Raw genomic sequence first — 13,623 nt, forward strand, 5'->3', positions numbered from 1 at the left:
ATATTATGTGCTTTATAAAGTAATAAACAGTCAATATGCTAGTAATATGCAAGCTAATAGGCAACTAGTTAATAGTGAGAATTGGGCCCTGAACTAAAGTGTTTCCAAATATTTTTAGTACAATAAAATTTATGTATTATGTAAGGTAATGTTGTTTTGTTTTTAATAATATATATATATATAAATAAATATAGCTGAATTGAGGTGTGTTTTTGCAGCCTTTCAAGGAAACAAATCTAACATTAACTAGCTACCTACCAAATGTTAGTTAAAATGGGATGAAAAGTGGGTGGTCACTGTTGCGCTCCATAAATGGTTTCTTCTGATAATGAGTTTCTATGCGTTTGCTTTTCCATGGTTCGCTTTCCTTTGCTACAGCTGATTGTTTTAGGTCTTCACTCTTTTACACCCCAGGCCTGAGCTGTTATTTTCCCACTTTTTCTTTTTCTTTAACCAGCAATCTTTCCATTGACAGAGATAATTATTCAGTGACCCGTTTAGCTCAGAAAACAGCAGCCGACGAGATAAATGCATTTTGTTGAAGCAACTCCCGGGTGAATAACTGCCCTGTGCATGATTGTGGGCCGCCTGTAGCTATTACAGAGAAAAGCCCTTAGTTCAGCTCATCTGGAGCTCTGGCTGGCCTGGAATAGGGACATGTTGATTTTCTATTGATGCACTGCAGTGTTCAGGCTTAGCATGAAGAGGAGAGAGAAGAGTTTAAAGATGATTTTCAAAGAGTCTGTCCTCCCCTGGATGACACAAAATCAATATCGTAGATCAGGCCGCCAGCCCACTGCCCATCAGGTGAATGAAAATGGTGAGAGAGGAAGAATCTCTGGGTTTTTGTGAAGCCGTCAGCAGAGTTTCATGTTGAATGATGCTCCTCTCCATTAAAGTATCTTGTTTAGTGTATTTTAGTGCTATTTTACTATCAGCAATACGTACGTGTGTGTGTGTGTGTGTGTGTGTGTGTGTGTGTGGGTGTGGGTGTGTGGTACAGGTATTTCCTGACGTAAGGGGGACAAAATGTTTTGGAAAATTGGCAATATCTGAAATCCTTGTGGGGACATTTTTTTTTTAGTGCCCATGAGGAAAACAGCTTATAAATCATAATAAGTGATGTTTTTTGAAAATGTAAAAATGCTGAGATTATATGTGATGGGTAGGTTAAGTGGATAGAATATACAGTATAAAATACAGTTTGTATAGTATAAAAAATCATTACTAGAATGTCTCCATTAAACATGAAAACCGATCACACACACACACACACACACACACACACACACACACACACACACACACACACACACACACACACACACACACACACACACACACACACACACAGAGCTCTATTTTACCAATAAGGCTGAATTTTTGACAAACAAAAAAAACAGATGTATTACAAATCATACTTGGGGGCATATATATTTTTTTTAATTAGTTAAATAGCCTATGTGTTAAATATTAGTTAAATATGTATTATTTATTAATTTACATAACTTATAATCAATGTAATTATATCATGTATGTATGCACATATTTATAAGGTGTGATATGATTTTTTAAAAAGGCATTATGAATATTTATTTGTGTTTTTAATACATTTACAATATTTTATATTATAAACTATATATTCATATTTATTTAAAATTAATTAGTGACTGATACAATTATTAGTTGTAATAATAGTATGTTTTTTTATTTATAATTGTAGAAATTTAATTATATAAATGTTTTTATTTTATATATATATTAAATGTAGTTTGTATAAATGTATATTTATATAAAGAGAGCACTTGAATGACAGTGTGTGGCCCCCTCATCTGAGGTTAGATTAGTCATGTTGTCATCTGTCCTCTCCTCAGCTGATTGGCAGACTCCCTCCGAGAGAAGCTGAAGGAGAGAAATATGGAAAGGGAATGAGGAGGAGCGGTGTGGGGATTTGGTTTGCTTCAGTGCTTATTAGGGTTTAGCCCTGATTTGGGCTCTTATGAAGGCACTCAGGTTGCATTTAGCCAAGCTGTGAATGTCTCAATTTGGCCTCCAGAGCTTTAGCTCAGTGCTTGCTAACCGGGCAAAACATTTCAGGTCACAGTTTTCCTTTATGTAACCCTTGAGGAGAGCTTATAAGTCTGGTGATGAGGTAACAGCTGTAGACAATATTCTGCTCAGAAGTTTCCAGAAGGCACAATAAGAGCTGATAAGAGCCTGAGTGATCTAAGAAATGAGTTGAGAGTGTGACTAGGCATACTAGTTAAATGGAGGAAGATTGAAGCCTTAAAACATCCAATCAGAATTCAAAGACATTACTAGCAAAAAGAATAAAAAAATGATTTCATAATTTACTCACCATCATGTTGTACCAAACCTGTATGACTTTCTTTATTCTTCTACCAAATTTTCCTTTTTGCTTGAATATCACATTCAAGTTAGTTATGTTATGTTTCAGTTATGTTTCTAAATTCTGATTGGATGACCTGTTTGAAGGCTGTAAAATCTATGCACGCTTTAGCTGAATTTTTGTTTGAACTGTCCCTTTGGCACTTGCAGTCTTTCACGGCGCAACAGCAGCGCTCTAAACGTCAAGGTGTGTGAACTGCTAATTGTGTTTGTTCTAGGTTGTTAGGTTCTATGTTCCTGCACAGGAAGTGCTGCTAGTTATGTTGTCGCTACAGCAGTCCACCACATGCACGGTATTGTTCCGAAACGTTAACGCCACATCTGTCATAGGCATCAAAAGCCGAGAGGAAAACAAAGAGATTTGGTTTTTACATCTCACTCCCCTACGCCACCCTCATTCCTGCAGAGATATCCGTCTGCTCCTTTGTCTGCCAGATACACTCTACTCTCTCATGACAAATGAGGCCTGTCATTGTTTAGAGCCCTTCAGGAACAGCTCCTTATGTCAATGTCCAACTCTAATACGTTCAGGGAATGGTTTTATGAAATCATAAACAGTAAATGGAGATGCAGGTATAGACGCCCGGCAGTGCCAGCGAATGACAAAAAGAGTTCCTGGAAATCTAACACTAGCCGGCATTGAAATTGAATCCCTTTATCTCTCCGACGTTTATTAGAGGCAGGAACAATTGTCTGCCATGTTTTTCATATCCTGAGTTTTGAATGTGATTTGCGCCGAGCCTGGCTGATACAGTCCAGTTGTTTCTTCTTAAATAACATTAGCACCTGTGTTGCATTGCCTTTTGAAAGATATCAGTGAATGAGCCGTCTTTTCATTAGAGTTTAGAGGTTATGTGCTGAAGTGCATTTTGCGGCAGGATCAGATACTTGTAATGGCCTGACCCATGTTTCCTCTGCATACGATATAGTAAAATGTGGAGGAAGTGGTTGTGTTTATGTGCTGGATGTCCTCGACCCCTACAGCGGCCCCTCAGGCTTTAAGACCAGTCAAATCCTATTATCTCCCACCCTGTGTCTATTGAATCTTTCCGTATTGAAATTCAATAGAGAGGCCTTGCGTAATCCCATAGAAACATTCTGCTTAAGGGAGGGGATTATTAAATGAGAGAGTTATCTTAAAATGACATTGCCCTGACGGCCACAGAGGCCAGTCACATGTCTCTCTTTCCAGGCTTTGAGGAGATATTCAAAGTGGCATACAACCACAATTTATATGAATTAGTATGCAGTGTGTATGCTATGCAGTATGCACAATATAAAAATGCAAGTAATGGGTGGCTGACTTATTACGTGCCAGATTGTGTAGTGTACAATAGAGTTGTACTTTCTATTTAGTGCTAATAATTTTTTTTATTCACTTATTAGTAATTTGTATTTCAGCTTATACTAATTTTATTTTATTTAGTTGCCAGGTGTTTTTAATATGCTTTAAGAGAAACCATGTGCAAATTCATGTCAACACCATTGCTGAGTATTTTCTCTTTAAAACGGCAGTGAACCAAAGACAGTCTCAAAAACGCGGTTTGAAATCGCTGGTGTTTCTGACGTCAAACTACCTTGTAACCAATCACGTCAACGAGTTGATCTTTGAACTGGAGTGAGTGAGTGGGGGCGGGGCTAATTTAATATCCATATGGGCCACGTATACTAAATTAAGCAAGGCTGTAGTTACATTCAAGCTATTTAAGGCATGACAAAAAAAAATAAGATTTTTTTTTTTATATATATGTCATTTTGGTAATCATAGGTGAGTTTTAAGGGATAAAATTATTGACTAAAGGGGGACTTTAACAATAACAACAATGCTAAAACAAATTCCCCAACCCTTTAAGGGTTATTCTAACCCAAGTAAATGGAGGAAAAATAGTGTCAAATGTTTCACTAGTATAGCAGATTTCAGATGTGACGATTCGATTACATTGAATTTGTCATTTCCAGTGGGTGTGTTTAGAGAAAGGCTTATCTTAAGCCCTGGATAGAGTGTCTTCTTCCATTTTCTTTCCCCGTGTGTTTGTGGGCAATCAGATGGACCCTCACCCTCCACCATGAGTGTGATGTGCACGTCCTGATATCATATATGATGCAGTAACACCAGCTCTTAGAGCTCCGTCTGTGAGTCTCCACACAGCCTTATCACACACAGACCAGGAAGCAACTCACTGCTGGTGATTACCTACCTTGTGTGTGTGTGTGTGTGTGTGTGTGTGTGTGTGCTCCAGTAATGATGTCATCCTCCAGGATGTAATTCACATTTATCTAGGAGTGTGTGATTTCTATTTCTCTGCCTGAGGTGGCGAGAGACACCGAGACACCTCTGCTGGTATATTCTCTCTCTCTCACACACACTTGTTTAGCCCGGGGACCAGGTATTGCTCTCTCAGGATGTGATTGTATTTCATATGAATTTCACACTTGTTGGGGAAAAAACCCTAGCATATCCTAGACTGTTGTGGAAACACATCCAAATTCTACAGAGGTTTTAGACCCATTTGCTCAACTAGCCATCGGATTTTTTCCCATGTTTACCTTTCAACAGCAATGCACATGTTATAAAAAGCAGTGAATTAGCAGCTACATCCAATCATACATCATTTGATACTTGTCAGACTTCGTTAATCTCAGGTAAACTCATGAGCGATTAGTTTAGAGGGAAAGATGGTGGAAAGCAGAGGCCAAAAAATTAGCTGAGATGTGCGCGCGCTTGTCTTCACCATGCAAATAACATTGTCTTTATTAATGCTGATGCGAGGTAGCTTTTGCGAACACCCTTATTTAGGAGGCGTGGGTCGTGCTCGGCACCAGAGCACTGTTTACTTACTGTCATTCCTTTAAAAAGACAAACGCAGACTGATGCATTATGTATGAGCACGGGCGAAGGCTGTGGGGTTTGTAATTTTCTGTCTTGCGAATTTGTTCTCTAACCGAACAAAGGGCAGTAATTGAAAAACGCACACCTCTGCTTTGACGTCTGATTGGATAAAGAGGGATGTTGTTGAAATCTGTTCTGCCTGTTTACTGCTGTGATAGCCAATTAGCACAGGGAAAATATGTTTAGATTATAATCAGTGATACATCGATGCGATGTGACAGCGTTGCAGTCGGCTTACCCAAACGGGTCATACTTCATCAGGGGCGTACGTTGGGCTGTCGGGTCCAGTTTGACTTCTGTGTAAGAGACGGAGGAAGTGAATCAGGATATGTAGATGAAAGGTGAACTCATGAACTCATTTTGTAATTGATTACTCACTTGACTGTTGACTATGATATCAGTACTGCTGAGATCAGACATTTCATGTTCATTAAATGGATGCATACTTAACATAAATCCTGCTTTACTTCTTTTTTCATCTCTCCTATTTCTCTCTTTTTCCCCCCTTTCATTATTATAACACAGCACACAATTATCGAACATCATAAAATGCTCTCGCCATAAAATATTTGAGCAATGCCGTAATCAAATTCCACGGATGACCGCTGCTCGAGTAAATTAAAATGACGATTAAGTTTGCCTCATAAACAACGTTGTCTCGCGAGTGGATCGTTTTCATCAGCTCTCACCTCCCCATCGCATTTTCTCTTTCTCTTACATTCACGAATCATATCTAAAAGCTATTGATTGCCATAAACAAAGAGCGGGAGTCAGATGGGTATGAATTTTTAATGGGGGCAAACCTCCTGGAGATATCCGAGATGTAGATTTCTGTAGCGTTGTCTTTTGATTTACTATACGTGTTAGAGCGCATGCTGTGGGAAGAGACCGCTGCAGTCAGAATTCCTGAATCTCTCTGTTGCGAATTGCGATGCATGACGGCTGGGCTGTCTTATACAAGAAGCATAGACGTAGATTTGGCGGTCCCAAGTGTACCACCTCCATTCCTCAAAAGTTTGAAAGGTAGTGAGTTGTCTATAAAAGTGATAAAGGTTGTACTTTTCATGATCATTTAAGGTTAAAATCGAGTATGTCTAAATTGTAACTTATTCCACTGATAAGAAGAGTGCGAGAAACATTAATTTATGCCTCATCATTAGTGTTGTAGTGTTGACTAGATTCAGGCAGTGGTTCTGGTTTCTTTCTGGTATCACAATGTGGCTATTTGGGTCTTTCTTCATGCAGGAATGCTCTGTTAGATGTTCAACACCACACACACACACACACACACACACACACACACACACACACACACACACACACACACTTTCTCTCTCTATAACTTCCAAAAAGAACGCATTGGCACAAAGAAATCTCCCCCAGAAGTTGTCTCTCCTAAAGTCATCGAAATTCAGTCCTTTAGACTTTATTCAGGGTAGACGCCACATAGATTTTTATTCGGATTGAAACAAGGCTGTGAGGATTAGTCTTTGCAATGGCATGTGATGTATGCTTTTAGATTACATGTCATTTTTACAAAGTTTGTATAAGTTTTTGTCTACTAAAGTCTTTTAGAAATTTTTCCTCAGCTGAACATTTTGTACAATCCTTCTGTATACCTGACTGTGTCCCTCACAGTCTTGTTTTTATTCCTGTCAAAAAAATAAATAAATATGGCGCTATACCCTAAATAGTAGGCTGTTTGTTGGATTCATTTTAAGCAGCATGCTAAAACCCCTCAATGACCAGTTACCTCTCTCTATGTATCCACAGTGCTCTATTTATTTATTTTATTTGTATTAGTATTTTTTAAATATTTATTATATTGATTTTTTTTTTTTTTTTTTTTTTTTATAAATGTTAATGTATTTATTTATAAATCACAGCACGTAAAAATCTTAAAGCTAAAAATAAGTTTATCCCCAGTGCTTGCTTGTTTTATTTATTTTAATATTATAAATTTATTATTAATGAATTATTTTTAAAGCACTGCTGGAAAAATAAATCTTTAAAAACTCACTAGTAGACAAGTATTGGATAACCATTCCTTCATTTTCCCTGACATGGAAATTATGCTGTTGGGAGGAATCTTACTCAAATAGTACTTATGCATTTAATTCTGTCAAACATTGCTATTCAAATAAACATCAGGTTTCCCTGAGCCTTGTCACTCCAATATGAGCAATTTCTAGTGTTTCACTCTTTGCTTGAAATTATTTGTGTTGAATATAATTTGGGTTTGGCTGAATGAACAAATTATGAGTATTCAATCTTCGCCAGTCATCTAATTTTCCGTGCTTGAGTTCAGCACGGACGACTGAAATGGTTGCGGTAAAGCTGAGTCTTTGAAAGTCATCTAAACAGATGCTGGAGGTCATAGACTTCTTCTCTCAGAAACACTTTGTAAACTTTCAGAGCTTGTTACTCGGAAGGGAATTTCCTGTGGCCGTAAGGGCCTATGTGTGTTTGGTCAGGCTGCCTGGGAGTTCTGATATAACGCTATGGACCAGTGCCAGGAAGGAACAGCCAGCACCCCTCATCAGCAGGCCAAAACTCTCCAGTACAGCGGCACGGTGCCCAGCCTTCACCCCAGACGCTCCGCTTCTGATTAGGCTTTCTAAGAGCAGAGCCCTACTCATCTCTGTTTCTCTCTCTCTCCTTCTCTTTCCAGCCACTACAACCTAACAAAAGGCCCACCACATTCAATACTAACACACTCTTGAACCTAATTTGAATCTATTTGTTTGGACTATTTAGGAGACCGTGGAATGTCCCTTTTGGCTGACTTTTTATTTGAATAGGAAAAATGAAATGGGATGTAGTGTAGTGGTTAAGACACCAGGGGTGGTATTTGGAAGGTTGCTGATTCAATTCCTTCATTCTCTGACGATTTAGTTCTAGTCTAATAAAATGAATATGTTTGTCTAGCTCATCAGGTAAAGCATTGTGCTATCAATGCTATGGTTTAGTTGTGCTTTGCTAACAGGTGAGGTTTATCCACCAGTGCATCATCTCAATGAACATGTTCAGTGGCAAGTATTGCTTCTAGTTACTGAGATCAGAGTTCTAGAAGGTGTTCATATTGGGAAAGTGTTTGAGCCATAGCCTAGCGGTTAGCACCTGTGTCACCATTTTAATTCAACTTTTTAATTAAAATGTCATAACTCAATCGTCCGGTGACATTATAGACTTCTCTCTGGTGACTTATCAGAACTTCTCCATGCAGTAATTTCATCTGCATAAACAGTTCTGGAAAGATTACTTACACATTTTAGTCCATCACTGATTACCGGTACACATTTTGTGATGAAAACTAGTTAGTAACATAATCGATTACATTACACATTTTAGGTACCGGTAATATAATGGTAATATAATCGGACTACTTTTAGATTACTTTTAACTTTACCTATGAATAATTTATAATATATATTTTTAAATTATTAAGTAATCATGTAATCAATAAAAATATAACTGTACTCTGATAATGAGTATTTTAAAGTGTAATATAATCTAATTACAAGTATATAATTTTGGAATCTGATTATGTAATCCAGATTACATATAACCAGTTACTACCCAGCACTAAGCATAAAGCCTGTCCCTTCTTTACAATTGATTATAAGCTCAATTCAGATCTGCCTCCATCCAGTCAACAACCCAATGGATAGACTCAAGTGCCCGTCCTACATTTTTGGATAATCCATTTCACTCGGACATCATAACACAGAAGAAAAGCTTTATAAAAGGTTGCTACTTTCGTTTCATCGTGATTTTAAAGTAGGTAAACTAAATAGTTAAACTAGTTGACTAATTTAAAAAGTATTTAGCAATACTACTTTTGATAAAAAAAACATTTAACTAATATTCTGTTGTGTTCATGCGTAAATTGTATTAGGACTACTATTTTGAAAGGGTGTTGTGTAATGACGTTATGTGTGGAGAACGGAAGTGATGAGTAAAACAAGATGGTTGAAGCTCGCTACTCCTGTCTTGTGTGCTTTATTACTGCTTACTAACTCCGGACAGATACCACACATACTGTACTGTACATGGGGCAATATATATTTTAAACTTGGGAATAATAATATTTTTTTTAATATTTAATTGGTTATAATTGGTACACAGTTTTGTATTGTGTAATCAGAGCAGTATAAGGGGCCATTTACACAACAGCATTTTCAACTAAAATCTAAACTTTTTATGCTTTTTGTCCGTTTATTTACACAACAATGGCGTTTTGGGGCCTGAAAATGCAAATTTTTTAAAACGGGTTTCAAGTTTTTGAAAATAATACCGTTATTGTCTCCATGTAAACTACAAAAAATGTGAATTTGTGAAAATATATTATATACATGCGTATTACATGTTCAGTAGTTTTTCTCTACAGTGACCTCACCAACTACTGGCCTAGCATGCATAATACAGCGCTTATAATCGTTTTCGCTGATCCATGTGAAGGGGATCGTTTTGACAACGCTGTATGAGAAAAGCACAAAGGAAAAACTTTCTGTTTTTAGGACATCATTGTCGTGTAAATGTACCCTGAAAATAGAGATAACAGACCTACTGTCCAGCAACCTGTTACTCGCATGGCATTGTAGCAATTATAATAATGATCCAAAAGTCCAATCAATTCTCGATAGACAAAATCCCACCCTACATTTTTTATTTCTGTCATAAATAGAGAAGAAAAGCTGATCACAGTCTTCATTCCATGTTGACTTTTAAGTAATTTTGCTTCTCAAGTAAATGCATCTACATGAAAGTTTGGATATTAGAAAAACAAACCTACAGAGTAAGAAAATATTTTTTTTTGCAGTGTAGTTACTCTCCAAAACTATAGAACAGATGCTTTGATATGTTGAGATGTGGTGCTCATGCATGGGGTGTACGTGTCTTGCCTCTTCAAAAAACAACAACAACAAAGTTAACCTGATGACTCCCGTGATAAATCAAAGAAACAGTGGAAAGTTGTGAAAGTTACACTTTGTATTTCTATTCATGTTTTCAGAGGAAAAGCAAGACAGCAGCGAATGATGTGAGAATGTATAGGAAGGTGGAGGTGGAGATTGGATCATGGCGGTGCAGGGTTAGCCTGCCGCTCTTTGCTGGGTGTGGATTTATGGGCGAGCAGGGGAGCTGCAAGCCTTGATTAAATCTGTGACCTTCACCACTCACACAGGCAATCAAGGCGAGGATAAATTCATCATTGCATTGATCCATCAATTGAATTGCGTTTCCGACACTAGCGATGGCTTGACCTCGGCGGCCGGCAGGATTGTCTAATTTGCTCGCGGTGCAGATTGCTAACGCTCTCGCCTTAACTGCACCATGAATTTACGTCTCTACCCCTGAGACGCATCATCACGAACCACCTCCCTCCCACCAACATCCCCTCGACGATTTGTATGCAGCAAAGCAATCAAATAAATATGCCCTTTCCAATTCATTAGCATTCACACAGGCTTCTAAATTTACATATATTAGAATATGCAGAAGCCCTTTGTGGTGTTTTTATTGGCGCCTTAAGCTAGAGTGAGGCTAACACGATGCTGAAGGCCTACTCGCCACCTTCTTCTACTCCTCTACATGCTCCATCTTTCAAGCCTGTGTTTGTGTGAACACTGCATTTGTAATTGGGTAAAAGGCTAAATTCCTCCTCACATATTTCAGAAATTGGGTCATCCATTGGGGCTCTGAGGCAAACAAATGAATGTGAGATACAGATGTGAAAAAGATGGACAAGAGAAAAGAGAAAGCTAACTGGTTTCCCTTCACAGAAATGACCACAGTTTGAGAGGAGAGTCAGGTTTATCCGGTTTGTAAACATAATCATGGCGTACTCTGAGGCAGGGCAATGTTGGAATTTGAATCCAGGTTTTCAAAGATGTGTTTTGGTTTTGTGAAGTCCTTCAGGGACACTCTGGTACAAGAAACTATTTGTAATTCCTGCACTCAGGCTCGTTTTTCTGCAATGGTTATTTAAGTCCGTGTTGACTGACCCATTTTACACAACACAGGATGTTGTAACAGCTCCGAAAAAGAAGAAAGACATGTCTATTTACAGCTGAAGTGTGTACTTTTTGTGCCACCAGCAAACGTAATTACAAAAACTGTTTTTAAACAGGTTTATCAAAGGTAATCTGCCACTGGTAAGACAATCAATTAGTTCCACTTCAAACTCATCCTATTAGCTTCTGATGCCTGCTGGTTTTACATGTTTTTCTGCTGGTCAACGCTGGTCATTTGTGGACATTAGAGGTTAATCATCTTTAAAAACTAGTCTACCGTAAGCTGGTATGACTTTGTTTTTGTTTTGTTTTGTATCATCTTGTGTTTTGTTTCATTATTGTTTCTGTTTTGTATGTATATGTTTAAAAAGGACTTGCAGACATATTTTATCTAGCTTTTGGCATTTGATTAGGTCTGAGAACTGTGAGTGATTGGTTGTATATTTTTCTTGGTGTTGTGTTGTGATGTTATTTTATGTTTCTATGTATTTTAGAGTTATTTACATTTATGGACAGCACTTTGGTCCATTCTAATGGTTTTGAAAGTGCTTTATAAATAAAAGTTGAGTTTTGAAAATTTGTTTTTCGATGCGTTTAATTTTGTTTTGTTTAATGGTTTACTTTCACTTTTTGATGAGTTTTTTTTCAGTTTTTTTGCTCTATAAAGCTGTATGTCTAACCTTTCAGTCTTCTTGTTTCTGTTTTGCAGCCTGCGGGTCAGGCACCTACAAGGCTTCTTCCATGGATGCCTACTGCACCAAGTGTCCTCCGCACAGTTTCTCCCATCAGGAGGAAGCCTCAGAGTGTTCCTGCGAGAAGGGATTTTACAGAGCTGACATGGACCCGCGGTCAATGGCCTGCACCCGTGAGTGATCCAGTACTACAACCATACATCTTAGATCATGCATGAATGTTGATAGGCAGATAAATCCATGGATGGATGAACTGATGGAACGAGGGATGAATGGATAGGGGGAGGTAATTATGAATGCATGAATGTATAGTATAAGTGTATGGATAAATAGACTGATGTGTGGATGGATGCATAGATGGATGGATGAACTGATGGAAAAGGGGTTAAATGCATGGATGGATAAAATGATGGAAAGTTGGTTGAATGGATAGTTCTAATTATACATGCATGGATGGATGGATGGACAGATGGGTGGATGGATGGAGGGCTGGAGGCTGTTTTTCTTATTTATTCTTATAGACTGGGCTCAGTACATTTTCACCTTCATCACTGTCTCATCATCATAAATCACGTCAGATTGGACGTTTAGCTCTGCGTTTACAAGACTGGTGAGGTCACCTTATATAGACCAAGAGAGTGAGTCATTGCCTATATATATCTGTGTGTGTGCTTGGAGTTGAAGCGTGGAAGAAAGAAAGCGAGAAATGAAAAAGGAAGAAAGGAAAGAGAAAGAACGAACCCCATACGACAGATCCTAATTAAAGGACTCATTCATCTGATAAGGCAAATCATGCATGCAGCTAAACATATGGATCTACTTAATGACCTTCAGTTGTAGTACATCACACACACACTTACACACAACACCCCCCCCCACACACACACACACCCCCAACACATACACACACACACACACATACACACTGCTTACTTAATGTAATGATAAAATAAATTAGGGCAACAGCAGCGAAATGAGACTGTTTGTACTGTATATGAAAATCATGTGCCAGGAAATAAAAATGATGTGCTAATGTGATTACTGAGAAACCAGCTGTAAATCACACACTTGCATGTGATTGTGAACAACATCTCATTCACATCCTAGTTTATGCGCATGTCAATTTTGTTTTTACCTCAAATTAGAATTTTTATGGTCATTTTTAAGATTTAATTAACATCATAGTGTTTCAATCCAGCATTTTTATGCAATATCCTAAATTACTTGGGAAACCGGTTTAAAATACACCATTATGCTCACTAATGCTACATTTATTCAAAAATGCTGTAAAAACTGTAATATTGCACAGTACTATTACAATATAAAATAACTTTTCTATTTTTATATATTTTAAAAACATATTTTATTCCTGTGATTTACTCTGATTTCTGAAGGATCGTGTGACACTGAAAACTATTGTAATTTGGTGTTTTGTTGAAAACAGTTGCTGCTTAATAAGTTTGTGAAAACTGGTATACATTGTTTTAGGTTTCTTTGATTTAGATAGTCTCGATGATGAACTAAAAACATGTAAATCCATTAGTAGTTTTAAGAAATTATATATATATATAAAAAAAGATTACATTATACAAAGCAGAATGAATCTAGCTTCTTTTTC

At 37.6% G+C, this 13,623-nt stretch overlaps 1 protein-coding gene across 4 annotated transcripts in view; it reads left to right on the forward strand.

The window, feature by feature from the left end:
- epha4b (eph receptor A4b) overlaps positions 1 to 13,623 on the forward strand; it is a 112,591-nt gene that overhangs the window by 45,655 nt on the left and 53,313 nt on the right. For all 4 annotated transcript variants that reach the window (XM_079612574.1, XM_079612575.1, XM_079612576.1 and 1 more), the window contains exon 4: positions 12,023 to 12,178. In XM_079612574.1, the coding sequence (XP_079468700.1) occupies positions 12,023 to 12,178 (156 nt within the window). The remainder of the gene's footprint in view (positions 1 to 12,022; positions 12,179 to 13,623) is intronic.

This window comes from Phoxinus phoxinus (genome assembly GCF_949152265.1).
Source record: "Phoxinus phoxinus genome assembly, chromosome: 5".
Lineage (NCBI taxonomy): Eukaryota > Metazoa > Chordata > Actinopteri > Cypriniformes > Leuciscidae > Phoxinus > Phoxinus phoxinus.